Here is a 16,524-nt window from a genome sequence, read left to right as displayed (position 1 = left end):
CAGTATGCTAATACTCTCCATCTTATGTTTCCTCAGGGACTCCAATATGCTAATACTGTCCATCTTAGAAATAAACAGAATGGTGATATTCTTGTAAGGCAATCACCACAATAATTTTACTTCTGCCAGCCTCTAAAAGAAATCTTTCTTAGAATGATGATCAAATCTGTAAGCAGAACTGCTGGAACAATCCTAGACACCCAGGTAGGCTTTTGGTGTGCTCAAAACAGTCAATATGATTTTTACAACCTCACAAGAAAAACATAGAAAAACAATAGAAGAACCACAGTCATTATCAACACAGAGACAACAGCTGGATACTGTTACCTACAATAGCTTCTAGAAGTTTCAGCTATCAAAAGCAGCTTTCAAATATTACTTGTTTGTCTCATGAAACTGCAGTGAACATCCTTGCTCAAAACAATTTTACTGAAAGAGTCAGTGGCATCACGACAGGTCACATCCTTGAAAAATTTCTCACTTTAAAATCTTTGCACGTACTGAATTTAGACTACTTGGGCAAAGACAGACTTCATAACCACTGTTGTGGATTCTTCTGTCCATGCAGCCTGCAGAGACCCTGCACTAAACTAAGTCACAGAGTTCGTGGCCAATATGCTGCTTTCTGACAAGAATCTTCCACCTTGGCATCACTGACAGTATGTTCTACCATCTGAGCACGACCAAAAGAAAACAGAAGTCTTGCTTCAGTCTTGCCTAGTGGAGACATGGAGGTTTAGGAAGACCTGGGATGATGCCATGTAGATGGTTGCACACAAGCCCACTATGCCTGCAGCAAGATGTCCCTCAATAATGAAATCACACAGAGCATTGCAAAAGCCAGCGCAGCTTTTCAAACACTGAAGCAGAGCTTCTCAACTGAAAACAGCATCCAGTTTCAAACAAAAGCAAATATACACTGCACACCAACTCTGTTCTCCTGTATCACTATAAAGCCTGGAAAATTTAAAGCTGTGTTAACAAAAGGAATTCCACACATGCCACTTCTGTGGCAAGGTAAGGCCCTGTACACAGAAATGTCAGCATATTACCATAAAGTCAAGAAAACACGTTCATCTCGACACACGACAGAATCATATGGCAAATAAGAGATTACTCAAAAGTACTTCCTCTGACCATCTAGAAGTAATGCAGTTGGACTGAGAGTGGGCCAGTGAAAGCCTTTAACTGTGAGGTATTAATTAAACAGCACAGGAGATCATATCAGCTACTGCGTATCTTAGCTATAGGCTACATGCTAATATCAAAACACATAAGCAAAACAAGACCCACTAACATTCACAAAAAGTTCCAAAGAAGGTCAAGTGAAATGATTACTCCTGTGGTCAATGATATGCCTCACACATAAAATGAGACCAATTCCTCATGAAAGTAGCCATGATAAACAGAGTTCTCATACTCTAAGACAAAGTTTGCCATCAAATGCATAAGCCAAAACAAGGTACTCCCAACTCTGTGTCCTAATCAAGGAATGACACTGAAGCTCCCTTTTGTCCTCTCTGCTTCTTGATGTTTGCATCACACTTGAGAAAAAGTAAATCTAAACAAAAGAGGAAGAGGGTTAGAGTGACAAAGCTGCAGATGGGTGTGAATAATCTGTGGCCACCAGCACGAGCTATTATTCTAGCCATCAGGGCACTGATGTGCAGACAGGCACCTGAAAGAACACCATAATCCCCATTTTGTATGTACTGTGAGCAGGTCCACACTTTTCTATTTGCCTATTGACAATATAGAATATTTAGAGCTGGAATTAAAACTTACCTCCTAGGGTAATGCTGTAAACCATTAAATTATCACTAGACACATTTCACTGTAACCTTCTATTAAATATAATATAAACTAGCAGAAGAGAAACTGTAAAACAGCCAGATATTCTGTGTGAATACCAGGAGAAAACTTCACACAACTCAACCCATCTTGTTATGCCATCACTCCAACCACTTTCTCTTAAACTACTAGAGAGTGAAGAAATGCAAAAACAGGATTATCTGATAGGCTAAAATCTCCTCTTCACTTGTCCCAGTCAGCACAGCAGACTACTCTTATAAGCCTACTCTTATAAGTCACTGTATCATGAGCTAATATATATATTTCATTGAATCAAAAGCTCCTGTTTTATAATTAAACTATGCCAAATTTCAGAACATCTTGTCCCAAACAGTCTAACTTATGTTGCAAACCCAAAGCTTCAGACACAACACCTTGCTGAAGGTGGTCAAATTAACACCTTCATATGAAAAGCTTCAACAATTTCAAGTTAGGAGTCATATCCTATCTACACAACAGGAAAGAGCTGAGGTCACAAATCATTCCTTAACATCCAAGTTTTGCATCAAATGAGATTAAGAGCTGACAGAAAAGCACACAGTTATGTTTTAGTTCCAGAATATGAGCATATATATACAAAATATGTATAGAGAGAGCATCTATATGTCTTGTATATATACAAGACTAAATTACCCATACAACTTTATCTTCAGGAATTAAATGTCAGACCTAAAATATGAAAATTTCAAAGAATATTTTTAATACAGTATGACAAGTACTGAAGAGACCTGAATTAGGCTAAGGAAACACTCAAGCATGCATTTAAAGACTTAAAAATAGGACAGGTTATTGACCTACTTGCAGCATATCATCAACCATAGTCAGAATGTACTGAACTGTCTGTTCCTTGGAGATATGAGTCATCAAGTTTATAAATGTTTTAGCACACTAGAAAAATAAAAGAGACATTAAAATTAATATTAGCAATTGTCTTCATTCCTTTTGATAATATAAAACAGGACCTCATTAATTCACAGTTAAGTCTTACATAAGCATTGAGCATCCCAACATCTTGTTCAATTGGAATAGGAGATGAATACATTTGACATTATATTACAAAGAAAATTTTCTATCACATTGATCATTACCCTTTACAAATTGCTTTATGGCTTTCAAATGAAAAAACAAGTACTCACTAGTGAAAGCCAAGGTGCTTTGTTGAAAGACCGATTAGAAAAATGGCAGTAAGGAGAAGAACCAAGTAAATTGATAAAACAGCAACAAACTCAGACATGGTACAAGAAAGTTTCAGCAACTTGAATAGGAGGGAGAGAAGACCTCTTCACTTTCTATACCTTGTAGACAAATCTATATTCATATTTGAGCTCTTTTCCGACTCCTGAACAACTCTACAATTTCAGCAACAGATATAATAGGCTGAAACAGTCACAACACTATTTTTTTACACTTTCTCCTTGCCCTGCACCACATTCAACTAAAACTGAAAGGAAAATGGAACTCTGAACTGCTACAGCATAATTATATAGTGGCATATAATGCTCACCATATATGCTTTTGTCACTGTGCAAATTATTGTCCATTACTTAGCACTCCCAATACAATTTGGGGGCTGGGGAGGGGAAAACACACCATAGAACAGCCTCAAATTAAACTAGAAAAATAAGACTGGAAAATTTTGTGCCTTGAGTACATCTCCTACTCTTTGCCTTCTCCCCACCTCCCCCAGTCCTCTTGACATCTGACATTGTCTGCAAGAACCTCAGGCTTCAAGGCTGAGATTCTATTAACTTCAAACATCAATAAAGTGTCTTTGGGCAGCCTGCTTGGACTCCATGAGCCAAATGGCAAGGGTCACCTATCAATCTTACATCAGCTCTGTCCAATGCAGATATCTCATATCTCACAATGCCCAAAATGACAAAGACATACGTGTTTAACTGAATCCCCCTTAGCAATCACTAGACTCTGTTGCTGGAACTACATTGTAATTGTTCAGCTGGCTAAGCAGAAATCTCAGTAATAGTAGCTCTCATCAATAAACTATAAGGAAAAAAAACTCAAAAAAAAAAAGTGACTCAAGTACAAGTGTGCATGACTAAGTAAACTGGGATGAGGAAAGACTTAAGCTAGCTTGTCCCACAATAGTCAAAGTCAGATGATATTTAATGTTCAACCTAAATCTATGAAAAAAAAAATCACAATAGCAAGTTTTATGCTTCTCCTATAACACATTAACTGTATACAATAAAATAGAGTTGGCATGAAAATTTCCACCCTCCTCCCCAAAAGATATATTACTAAAAGAAAGGAAAGTTACTTGATTGCCTTCTGTTTGCAACAACTCCTGTTTTTCTTCTGGATTTCTTTTCTGTTCAAATCTTTGAATAAATTCACAGTCTTCACCTGAAATCATCTGCCCTCTGAAAAGCAAAATATGAAACCGTAAGTATCATTAGCAATAAGTTGTTTCAAACTGTACTGGGTTTACATTGCAAGGTAGTAGAATGGGCTGCAGGGGTGACTTCTATAAGAAGACACCAGAAGCTGCCCCCAGGTCAGACTAAGCCAGCTCCAGACAACTCCAGGACGGACCTGCCTCTGGCCAAAGCTGAGCCACTCGGTGACAATGGTAGCACCTCTGTGATAACATCTTTAAGGAGGAGTAAAAACTGCTGCATAACAGCAGCCAGGAGAGAAGAGTGAGAACATGTGACAGAAACAACTCTGCAGACACCAAGGGGGGTGAAGGTGGGCAAGAGTTGCTCCAGGCACTAGACCAGAGATTCCCCTGCAGTCCATGGCACAGACCACGGTGAGGTCGGCTGTGCCCCTTCAGCCCATGGAGGTTCACTTGCAGCCTGGGGAGGACTCCACACCAGAGCAGGTAGTTATGTCCTGAAGAAAACTACAGCCCATGGAAAGCCCACACTAGAGCAGGCTCCTGGCAGGAGCTGTAGCCCTATGGAGAGGAGCCCAGGCTGGAGCAGATTTTCTTTCAGGACCTGTGACTCCATGGGGGACCCACACTGGAGCAGTCTGTTCCTGAAGGGCTGCAGACCATAGAAGGGGCACACACTGGAACAGTTCATAGAGAACCATAACCCACGGGTGGGACCCCAGGCCGGAGCACAGGAAGAGTGTGAGAAGGAAGGAGCAGCAGAGACAAAGCATTATGAACTGACCACAACCCCCATCCCCCTGCACCGCTCATGCTAAGGAGGTAGAGAAGTTGGGAGAGAAACTGAGCCTGGAAAGAAGGGAGGGGTGGGGAGAAGCTGCTTTACAGATTTATTCCTATTCCTCATTATCCTAATCCATTTAATCGGAAATAAATTCATGTCTCCAAGTAGAGTCAGCTTTGCCCATGACAATAATTGATGAGTGATCTCCCTGTCCTTATCTCAACCCAAGAGTTTTCTGTCATGTTTTTCCCCCTGTTCTTTTGATGGAGGAAGAGTAATAGGGTAGCCTGCTGAGCACCTGGTGACCAGTCAAAGTCAACTCACCAAAATCACATTTTATTCCACTTGAGATATCAACAGTATCACTTTACTAATCCTGTATTCCACAGTAGAATGTGAAGAGCTCTGTTCTGCAAAAGGTCTCACATGCAGCGAATTTACAACTCATGACAGAATAATCTCTATAAAGCCTTCCCTATACATCACCTCTGCTCAACAACATTATCTAAATAATTCTAAAACGTTCAGAGGCTGATTGCAACCATCAGTGGAAATAGTTGTAAGAACTGAAATATGCACTGCTAGCATATTATGCCAAAATTATAATACATAACCTAAATATTAGTCTAACCCAACCTGAAATAAGTGCTGAAAAACAAAAAGAATTGTTATTTTAAGTTTGCCATAAGCACTGAAGAAAATTTTAAGGAGTACAGATAACTTGGTTCCTAATATATTTTTAGCTTTTACTAATCACTACATTCCAGCTTTTCCTGGCAGTTTAAAAACTGATATGCATGCAAGCTCACTCAAACAAAAAGCAAGAGGGCTTGTTATAACAACTGTTGTGGACACCTATGAGATAGCAAAACTCAACTTGATCTTCTCTTTTACTTAATATTCAAGGGGTTACTGCCATCACCACTGCTATTTCAGAAAGCTGGTGACTCAGCTGAAGAGTTGGCAGAATACTGTTGGGGTTTTTGTAATAATACCAAACTTACCATCACAACAAATAACAAACTTGTCAAAATAGTGCAGCCAGGTACTCTTCAGGTATTACGGGAAAACTAATTTTAAATCAAGCAGTCATTAAAATAACCAAGACTTTAAAAGGTGACAAGCTTTACTAGTTAATACCAGGAGTGCTTAAGAAATAAGAAAATCGTGCACATCATCATCAATACAAAAGTCACAGGGGATGAAAGTATTAGAGATTGCTCAGTTTCAGTTATTTCCAAGAATTATCTCTTCTTACATGCCCACTGAGTCAAACACCTCCTCCACTTTGCAAATTTCCTAGCATGGATTCTTCTAATCCATCTTTTCCACTTTTGATGTTCCATGATCAGCAGTTACATTAAAATCCTTGTAAACTTACAGGAAATGTTTGGGTTTTTTGTTTTTTTTTTTTTTTTTTTTTTTTTTTTAATTGGCTCACCTGCATTTGTGAAACACAAACATAAATATGACCTACAATGTCTTCTTATCTTTTCTCTTACTTAAACGGTTACATCCTGAAGATGGCCTCATCACAGAGCTCTCTTTTACCTATTCAGTTTTCAAGCAAAGAATGTAAGTAGCCCAGTACCACATGCATTATTCCTGTATTCCAGCTGCTTTGTAAGAAATATCCTCATAGGCACAGAGGAAAGGCATTTAAGGCTTACTACATGGAAGATTCATAAAGCTGGTGGCAGTCATTGACTAGTTTCTACTAAAACTTAACTAATTATAGATGAAAAAGTAATCAGGCAGTGAAGACCATGCTGCTACTACATGCCTTTTAGACTGATGTTTGACACTGTCTGCTAGAACCTCAGACAGAATCACAGAATCACAGAATCACAGAATCACAGAATCACAGAATCACAGAATCACAGAATCACAGAATCACAGAATCACAGAATCACAGAATCACAGAATCACAGAATCACAGAATCACAGAATCACAGAATCACAGAATCACAGAATCACAGAATCACAGAATCACAGAATCACAGAATCACAGAATCACAGAATCACAGAATCACAGAATCACAGAATCAATCGACTGGGTTGGAAAAGACCTCAGAGATCATCGAGTCCAACCCTTGGTCCAACTCTAGTCCGTTTATTAGATCATGGCACTAAGTGCCATGTCCAATCTCAGTTTAAAAACCTCCAGGGACGGCGAGTCCACCACCTCCCTGGGCAGGCCATTCCAATGCCTGACCACTCTCTCTGTAAAGAATTTCTTTCTAATATCCAGCCTAAATTTCCCCTGGCAGAGTTTAAGCCCATGTCCCCTTGTCCTATTGCTAACTGCCTGGGAGAAGAGACCAATCCCCACCTGGCTATAACTTCCCTTCAGGTAGTTATAGAGAGTGATGAGGTCACCTCTAAGCCTCCTCTTCTCTAGACTAAACAACCCCAGCTCCCTCAGCCTCTCCCCATAGGTCTTATGCTCAAGTCCCTTCACCAGTCTTGTTGCTCTTCTCTGGACTCGTTCCAGCACTTCAATGTCTTTCCTGAACTGAGGGGCCCAGAACTGAACACAATACTCCAGGTGTGGCCTCACCAATGCAGAGTACAGGGGAAGGATCACTTCCCTTGTCCTGCTGACCACGCTATTTTTGATACAGGACAGGATACCATTGGCCTTCCTGGCCACCTGGGCACACTGATGGCTCATGTTGAGCTTCCTGTCAATTAGTACCCCCAGGTCCCTTTCTGTCTGACTGCTCTCCAGCCACTCTGCGCCCAGCCTGTAGCGCTGCAGGGGGTTGTTGTGACCAAAGTGCAGCACCCGGCACTTGGCCTTATTGAACTTCATCCCATTGGAATCAGCCCATTTTTCCAGTCTGTCCAGATCCCTCTGCAGAGCCCTCCTGCCTTCCAGCAGGTCGACACTCCCTCCCAACTTGGTGTCATCAGCAAATTTGCTGATGATGGTCTCAATCCCTTCATCTAAATCGTCAATAAAGATGTTAAATAGGACTGGACCCAACACCGACCCCTGGGGAACACCACTAGTGACTGGCCGCCAGCTAGATGCAGCCCCATTCACCAGCACTCTCTGGGCCCGGCCCTCCAGCCAGTTCTTAACCCAGCGTAGAGTACACTTGTCCAAGCCATGGGCTACCAGCTGTTGCAGAAGTATATTATGGGAGACAGTGTCAAAGGCCTTGCTGAAGTCCAGATAGACCACATCCACAGCTTTCCCCTCATCCACCAGGTGAGTTACCTGATCATAAAAGGAGATCAGGTTGAAGATTGAGATTCTGTTCAGGTTCTGTTCAGGTTCAAGACTGAGATTCTGTTGCTTCAAATATTACTAAAATTTTCTTTCTTGCCTCTTGAGGATGGATTTGAATAGTTTTTGAAAGATGAGGACAATTCATCTGCCTCAAATACCAGACTTAAGAACCCATATCTAGAAGCCTCTCATGTTTCAATCAATGCTGGCTAAGCATGGGACTCCTGGATGATATTGCCATTTAGGAAGCACTTCAAAGATGACACAAAATGAACCCTTAATTTTTAGCTTTAATGCTTAAAGAAGCCTCAGCCTGGGAAGAGATGCTTCTTTATAGCCAGGATATTAGAAGAGGTCTGCCAACTGCCAAGGAAAAAAGCTTTCAAGCTTTTGCTTTCATCCCACATTAGACCACACAAGAAGAAAGAAAAAAAATTAAAAGGTATGAGGATTGATATTGCCTTGAAAGGAAAAGATGTTAGGGTTTACTCTGTAAATGCCATTCATTAAAAAAAAAAAAAAAAAAACAAAAAAAACACACTACAACAACAACACACAACACTTTCTAACCCATACAAAATAGTACAAGGGATTTGACAGCTTTGTAAACAAGTAGTTAATATATTATCAGGGATCCCATACATTTGATTAATAGTTTTAGTAATTTCAAATGCATCCATTTTCATCCATCTCATTTAAAAACTGAAATAACTAATTATGTAGTAAACCTTAGCAACAAGTAGAAAAAAAAATATAAACAATAAAACATGAAAATACACAGAAGAGCCTCAAACAGCTGGTCCCAGCTACCATGATGCTACCACCACATTTTCCTCATCCCCTCTTCAAAGAGAGAGGAATTTCCCAGCACCTTTAGTCAAACAAAGTAAGTAACCTAAGCTTCCCTCCATCTCTCTTCTTAACAGCCATTTAACTTCTGATTTTCCACAATATGTCTACACAGTCTTTTGTCAGAAGATAAAAGTTACTTTGACTGAGCTTCACCTGTCTGGTTATATACGTCAGGTTTAGACCAGGAGTCCTGTAGCCACATTTTAAAGCTCTGTGCTTGAGATACTAAGGCCTGTCTTGGAAAGCATTTGCTACAGGAGAGAAAACTGAAGCTGTGTGAGATTTAGAAAGCATAAATTTGATTTTAAAAACCTCTTGGTGCCTCAAGATGATTCAGAAACTTGTGATTCCTTCTTTTTATTATGCATTTCCTCCAGCAGGTCTTGTTCCTTCTTTTTGTTCGAATGATTTAACAAAAGCCATTCTGGAGCTTAGGGAGGTTTTGTTTGGTTTTTAATTTTGTGCTTGGTTTTTTTTTTGGTTTTGGTTGGTTGGGTTTTTGTTTGGGTGGTGGTAGGGTTTGGTTTTTCTGGTTTTGTTTTTTTGTTTGTTTGCTTTTTATACATATAAATAAAATTGACTACATCTGCACCAAATGAAGCTCATATGAAGCCATCATATCAGGGCATAGTTTATTTTATCGAGGTATCTACAGTACTTTGCATGTATGTAAAGGACATTCATTTAATTTAATTGCTCAGTTTTAACATTACAAAATTAAAACAGTAAAACAGGCTGAATGTACTCTACGATACAGGACCAAATAAAAAACAAAATAAAGAGAAGAAAACAAAAAATCCACACCACCACACAACCAACGAAAAAGACACCACACACAGACACACTAGAAGTTAGGAAACTTCTATCTTTCTTCTAAGACAAGACTGGCTTTTAAAGTCCAAGATACTTAACACTCTTTAGAAGGAACATAAAATAGATATTTTAACATAAGAATTCACAAACATATATGTAAAGTACTTGAAGACACATGAGAAGCTGAGTACAAATCAGCCATCAAGTATCTCACCTTATTAAATATGAAGTATTGCCAAATGCTGTATATCTAGTAAGAGGCAAGCTAAACTATAAAACAAGTTCACTTTTCCACAGACCTCATTTACTACCCTTAGAAAGCAAAAATTAAACTTGCTTCAAGCAAGCTAACTCACCCTCCAAAGGCTTTCCAACACCCTGAGGCAAATGCTGAAAGCAACCACACAGCACACAACAGCAACCTAGCATCAATGTGTTTAAACTGCTACAAGTCTCAAGAGCCAACAGCAGACAAGTTTGTACAGAACTAATGACCTCAACTATATTTAGTTTCCAGAAGGTAGGTAGACCTGCACATCACCTTCCACTGCTCCAAGCTGTGCTACTTTCTTCTCCCTCAGACACAGATCCTAGCTAGAATTCAACACAAAGAAAGTGTAAATTTTAGCATTTAAAAAAAAAAAGTTCTATATTTCACTTTTGTGCCAACAGCATATACAGAAAACATCAGAAGTCAGCAGCTGCATATTAGTGTAGTTTGACATTTAGGTTACAGTTACAACCTTCAGAGATGGAATAAACAATACACCAGTTAATCTTTAGCTTGAACTGACTGTACAAGAGAATTCAGGCTACTAGATTCTAACCAACTATTGGTAAGCCATTTTACTTTTGCACTGAAGAACAGAGAGTGCAGAAAAACACTTCATTCAGAGTGCACTCCCATCTGATCCAGACTTTAATGTTGTGGCAACTGATGCAATCTTTAAAGCATCTTTATACACATAAAATTGTCACAGCTAGATTTAAAACAAACAAACCTTCATCAGAATTTCTTGTGAAGTTCTTAGACTCCAACTACATACATACTATATACTATCTATAGATTAAATAACACAAATTATATCATGCCTGAGTTGATATGTTAACTTGGGGAAACCAAACAAAAAATCTTTCCTCCAATGTAAAAACACCTGAAGACTTCAAGTACGCCTCCATATATTTATATGCAAACTCACCATACCAAATGCACAGACTGCCAGAACAGGAGCTCAAAAGAAAGCAAGAGAAGTGTCCTTCAAAATCATCAGCACCCACCTTCCTTCTACTCTAGAGACCAGAACAAACCGCTCCAACCTGCCTCTAACAAATACACCAGAAGCAAGCAGCTTCCACTCATTATTAATTGTGCTTCATTCCATAAATTAGTCACCAAAGCTACACTAGCAGACTTTTCAACAAACCCCTTAAAGCATCAGCCTCAAAGACACCATGTCCAAATCTGCCTATTATAGGAAGGACATGTCCAAAACCAGGTATAATTTTATTTCCTCTTTAGAAGCACCAAAACTTCTGCTGGCATTTCCCAACAACTAATGATAAGCAAACTACTCAGCCAAGGAACTACATTTAAGTTCTCAATGTTCCACAGTCCCTCTGACACCACTCACAAATTCATCCTTAAAGCTATATTACCTTAACCAGACAGCCAGGCTGTTGTCAGTAAATACAAGAAACAAAGATTACATTTATTTCAGAGCAATAATAAACAGGACACGCTGTCATTGACATCAGAGGGCACCAAGCACTGAATAGTGTCAGAGTCAGATCACAAACACTAGCCAGATGCACTACAGTAGCCTCCAAAACCTGGCTAATCCATCAAAGAGAAGAAACAAACTCATACATTCTTCTTTCACAGATTCCAGAACAAAACAAAGTCAAATTCTACATCTAGAGTAAAAAAAAAAGAACCATCAACCCTGCCTCCTGGACAGAAGAAGTTACTGACTGAAGTTTGCTGACAGATAAATAAACAAAACTCCCACATCCTTCTTAGCACCAGAGAACCCCAGGAATGAAGGAAAACTATAAATGGAAGACCACATGAAGCACAGTCAAGCAATTAATACTACCCACATATTCAACATACAACTCGTTACCAAACAGAACCATCCCATACACTAACAAAAGCAATAGACGAATCTTGCCAGCCCTGTAGTCTGAACCACTAGCAAAACAGTGAAAAAGATTCTCATATTCACTTACAATGACAGCAAACAATTGTACTCCCACTTTCACCTCAAATAACTGCAAACAAGTGGTTCACTTGCCACTGGGACAGCACAGGAACAGCTGTTCAGGCTTCCTCAGGGCACAGTTCCCATCGGATGGACAACAGGGCACACAGTAACAGCAAAAGCCACTTAGACTGTTTGAAAAGTGCTTGGTAGTTGCCACCACCAAGTTAACACATCAACCTTCCTCTTTCACCTGCAAAGTCATGGTAACGTCACACTATACACTGAATCAGGAACTGCTTAATCGAAACACAGCCTAGAAAAAGGAAGTTTCCTCAGCAGATCAGTTCCTTAATCCAGATTTATCATGCAGATATACAGTCACAAAAAGAAAGGCAAAGCAGGTAATCATTAATAAGCTTCTACTGGGTTAGCATTTCTCACTTGCACACGTACAGTTTTGCAACATTTTAATATATAGCATATATTTATGCATGTATCTCAGTAATTTGAAAAATGCTATTTTTTTTGAAGTGGTGTAATGTTGATAATCAAAAAGCATCATCAGCATGGCTCATAGCTCTAGAATCATCAAGATTTCTGCAACTTCAGTGACTAAGTAACGAACATGGAAGTAATGTGCGATTATACATGGACCATCAAGAGATAATAGTAATTTACGCTTTGCAAATATTCTTCATAGGTACTTGTCAGGAGGAATCCAGGGCTCCAACAACTTTTCATTTCACTTCAGAGGACTACCAAAAGTCTGTTTCTTCTCTCTGCTCCTTACCTCACTCACAAACCTATTTTCCTCAGCTTTCCCTGTACCCTTTTTGGACAATATTGCTCCCACTACTTCTAGTGCCATTATAAGTGTTCCAAAGTCAACTAAGCTTATCTGAAATAGCAGCACAATTCTTCCAAGACTGAAGTATTTGTTCCAGCTCACTTCCCAATTTACTTGCTTCAATTGCCCTCCAGCACTGTTATTCCTTTAGTTAAGGTACAGCTTATTTTCCTGGACTACCAGTCCAGTTTTGCTAGTACAATCTGCATTCACACAAAAGGCATTTCAGCAATAGAGATAACATACGTACATATAATCCTCTTCTTACTGTAAACTTTTCTTATAAGGCTAAAATTGAGAATGGCGTTTGAATGGCAAGAAAAAAAATAAATAGTTTTACCATACACTCGTGCAAACTTACATTATCTGCTATTACCACTTTTATTCATAAAAGTAGAGTTCCCTTTCTGGTAATAAGTCATAAGAAAATTTTCCTCAACCACTTCCATTTAACATAGACTTTTTCCAACTACTTCTATGGGACCAAGACAGAACGTTCCACACTGTAACCTAATGTTCCAATGTAACTCAATGTTCCAATGTAATACAAAAATCTCAATAGTTCTAACACTTAAGAGAGGGGAAAGAAAAGAAAAAAAAGTGTGAAAGTTTTTACTTACTGGAGATATGACTGCCAGTTTACTTTGTTTGCCCGAACTTCAGCAGCTTTGGCAGCAATGATATTTGTTGGGACAGCAGCATCTACAGCACCTCGGATATCCATCTTAAGCGATAATTAAAATGTACCTAGAAACGCAAGTCAGATTTGAGACATCTTATTAAAGTATTACAGAAGAGAGTATCTGTCTAATATTTTAAACAAATAAAAATGAAAATCTGTTCACAGGTGTTCCATTCCCTACAACTGCACTCGCTACCTTCTGAGAAATCAAAGTTTTATACAGCATCTAAAATGTGACTTCGCTGAAACAAACAAAAATAAGTCATACCTACACACTAAACTGTAACCAATCAAAAGTTTGCTAAAATAAAAGACATATGCCATTACCAAATAACTGCCAGTCCTGTAAATTCTTAAACAGTCAAATGAAGTTAACTAAATAAAGAATGTACTTCTGTGATGCCAAAATAGCCCTACAGATAACAGAAGCTGTCTTCCTTCCAAATCAGGGTTAAAATTCAGTGTGTATCCTTTCCACCCCCACACCTCAGGACTAATTTAGTTCAGGTATTGGTCTAAAAGTATTTAGACATTAGAAATACATAAGCTACAAATTAAGAAAAAAAGAAAGTTATATAAATTAAAACCCATGTTAAATAGACTAACAAGAAAATTCACGTGAACACTGTACAGAAAGCAAATGAATATAAGTATGAACAGAAGCTCTCATCAAGACATACCACATTACCATAGACAGTGACCTTCACCACTTCTTTGTCCTTCCTTTATGGTTTAATCTCCACCTGACTTTGATGCCAAAACAAGAAGTGTGTTTGCAGAGTCTGCAGCAGGAATTCCTTACAAACTAAACTGCATCAAGCCTCTCCATGCAGCCCATTTCTGGACTTTTCTGGCTCCCTTTACAGAGGCAGGAACAAACTAAGAACAAACTGGCACACTCTGCCCCATCCCTAACAAGCACACCTCAGCTGTAAGACTGAACAAAAACGTAATTCTAACAAAAAAAAAAAAAAAAAAAAGGGAACTACCCTGACCAAGCAGAGCAGCAGAAACGTCCTCCCTTTGAAAATACTTCTGTAAGCAGACACCCACAGAGACAGCATCGTTTACTAATGTCCTCCAGCAACCACTGAACGTACCCTCGCTCTTTCATAACCCAGCCAGACCCATTCAAACACCCCTCGAGCCGCAGAGGAGGGCAAGCCCGCTGACCGCGGTTTCAGCAGGGGAAGAAGCCGGGAGGCGCCTGGGACAGAGGAAGACACGCCATCCTACCACTCCCCGCACAGCCTCACAGCCGCGGCCGCCTCCTGGGGGGCACATGGTCGCCCAAGCCCTCAGGGAAACCGCGGCGCCAGGCGGAGCCTTTGGTGGAGCCCTTCGTACCGCCCCCGGCCCCGCCAGAGCCCCGGTGACAGGCGGCACAACCACCCCACCCCGCGACCTCCCAGCTCCCCATCCCCATAACGGCTCTTACTCACCCCGCAGGCACGCCGGCGGACGAGGGCTGCGGGAGGCAGAGGGCTGCGGGAGGCAGAGGGCTGCGGGAGGCAGAGGGCTGCGGGAGGCAGAGGGCTGCGGGAGGCAGAGGGCTGCGGGAGGCAGAGGGCTGCGGGAGGCAGAGGGCTGCGGGAGGCAGAGGGCTGCGGGAGGCCCCTCGGCAGCCCCGGGGAGCCCGCACACCCGAAGGCCCCAGCGCTGCGCTGCGCTCCGCCGCTCTCCGCTACAGCCCCACAGCCGCCGCCGCCGTCATGTGACGCCCCTCACGTGAGCGCGACGGCGGCCTCCGAGGGACAAGTCAGCCCCAGCGCCCCGCCCCCGCCTCCACCGAGCGCCGCGCGGTGGGCGGGGCAAGTGCGAGGCTGCACGGGGCGGCCGTAGCAGCCGGTGGCCGTTGGGGCGGGGCTGAGGGACACGTTGTTGGTTGCGTATACGTGTGGCTGTACGCATTTAATTTTATATGCGGCGCCGTTCTCTTTCCTCAGGTAACAAGCAATAGGATGAGAAAAAATGGCCTCAAATTGTGCCAGGGGAGGTTTAGATTGGATATTAGGAAAAAAATCTTCACAGAAAGGGTGGTCGGGCATTGGAACAGGCTGCCCAGGGAAGCAGTTGCGTCTTCATCCTTGGAGGTGTTCTTCCCAGTCGTATCTCGGTGGGAGATACACACCGCACAACTTTTTTTAAAAATGGCCTGTATCGTGTTGGGCTTTGTCTATATAAGCAAAAGGAGCAGGCAAGTTTTCAGACTGGAAACTCAAGTGTTTTGGAAACCAGAGGCTTAAATGTCCATGTTTCTGAGAAAAAAACTTCTGTCTTTGGCTGCTGAGTGAAGTTTTCCAGTCATACTTGATGACATACCATTCCTAGTCAGAAATGACCCTGAAGAGTAATTCTGCTAGCAAATAAAGAGTAAAGGCAGAGAAAAGAGAAATACGTTGGAGAACTTTGTGTGTGAGCAGATCAAAACAGCCAATTTAAAGCTGGCCTAGCTATGTCTACAGTTAACTTTTAATTTTTCTAGAGTCTCTGTATTTCCCATTTAGAGGATACACTATTCTTTAAATGATACCTGGTCAGTATCTCTGTTAGTGTTTTTCAACTCAAGGAGGGTCTTCATTACTGTGCCACTGATCATACTTCCCCCACAAGAGTTTTTTTCCTTTAAAATTGATCTTTTTCATACTACAATAAAACTGTTGATTTCTTAATAACATGATCACTGAGCTAAAATCCCAGATGCAGTCCAAGTAACAGCATTTCATTTCTTTATGCTTTATCAGAAGAAAGCTCTCTAAGCCATGTGCACACTCTGTCGTCTAGTCTGCAAGAAACACATCCATTAATGTGATTCTGCAGATCACCTACCACGTGGGTTTTTCAGGTTTAGTCTAACACATTCGTATTCTTGCAGGTTGCTTACATACAGTGAC

The 16,524-nt window shown here is 40.8% G+C and overlaps 1 protein-coding gene across 2 annotated transcripts in view; it reads right to left on the bottom strand.

Annotated features, from left to right (window-relative positions):
• Positions 1-15,344, bottom strand: part of ATP6V1H (ATPase H+ transporting V1 subunit H) — a 47,791-nt gene extending 32,447 nt beyond the window's left edge. The window contains exons 1-4 of one of the 2 annotated variants that reach the window (XM_082046625.1): positions 15,073-15,344; positions 13,569-13,695; positions 4,130-4,232; positions 2,650-2,739 (exon numbers count right to left, since the gene is read on the bottom strand). In XM_082046625.1, coding sequence (XP_081902751.1) covers positions 2,650-2,739; positions 4,130-4,232; positions 13,569-13,672 — 297 coding nt within the window. In that variant the 5' untranslated portion in view covers positions 13,673-13,695; positions 15,073-15,344. Of the gene's footprint in view, positions 1-2,649; positions 2,740-4,129; positions 4,233-13,568; positions 13,696-14,310; positions 14,490-15,072 lie in introns of those variants that run through there. The other variant, XM_082046626.1, reaches the window with a different exon arrangement.
• Positions 15,345-16,524: the final 1,180 nt, after the last annotated feature.

Source organism: Streptopelia decaocto, assembly GCF_964273445.1.
Source record: "Streptopelia decaocto genome assembly, chromosome: 2".
NCBI lineage: Eukaryota > Metazoa > Chordata > Aves > Columbiformes > Columbidae > Streptopelia > Streptopelia decaocto.
This window is presented reverse-complemented; position numbering and strand designations above follow the sequence as displayed.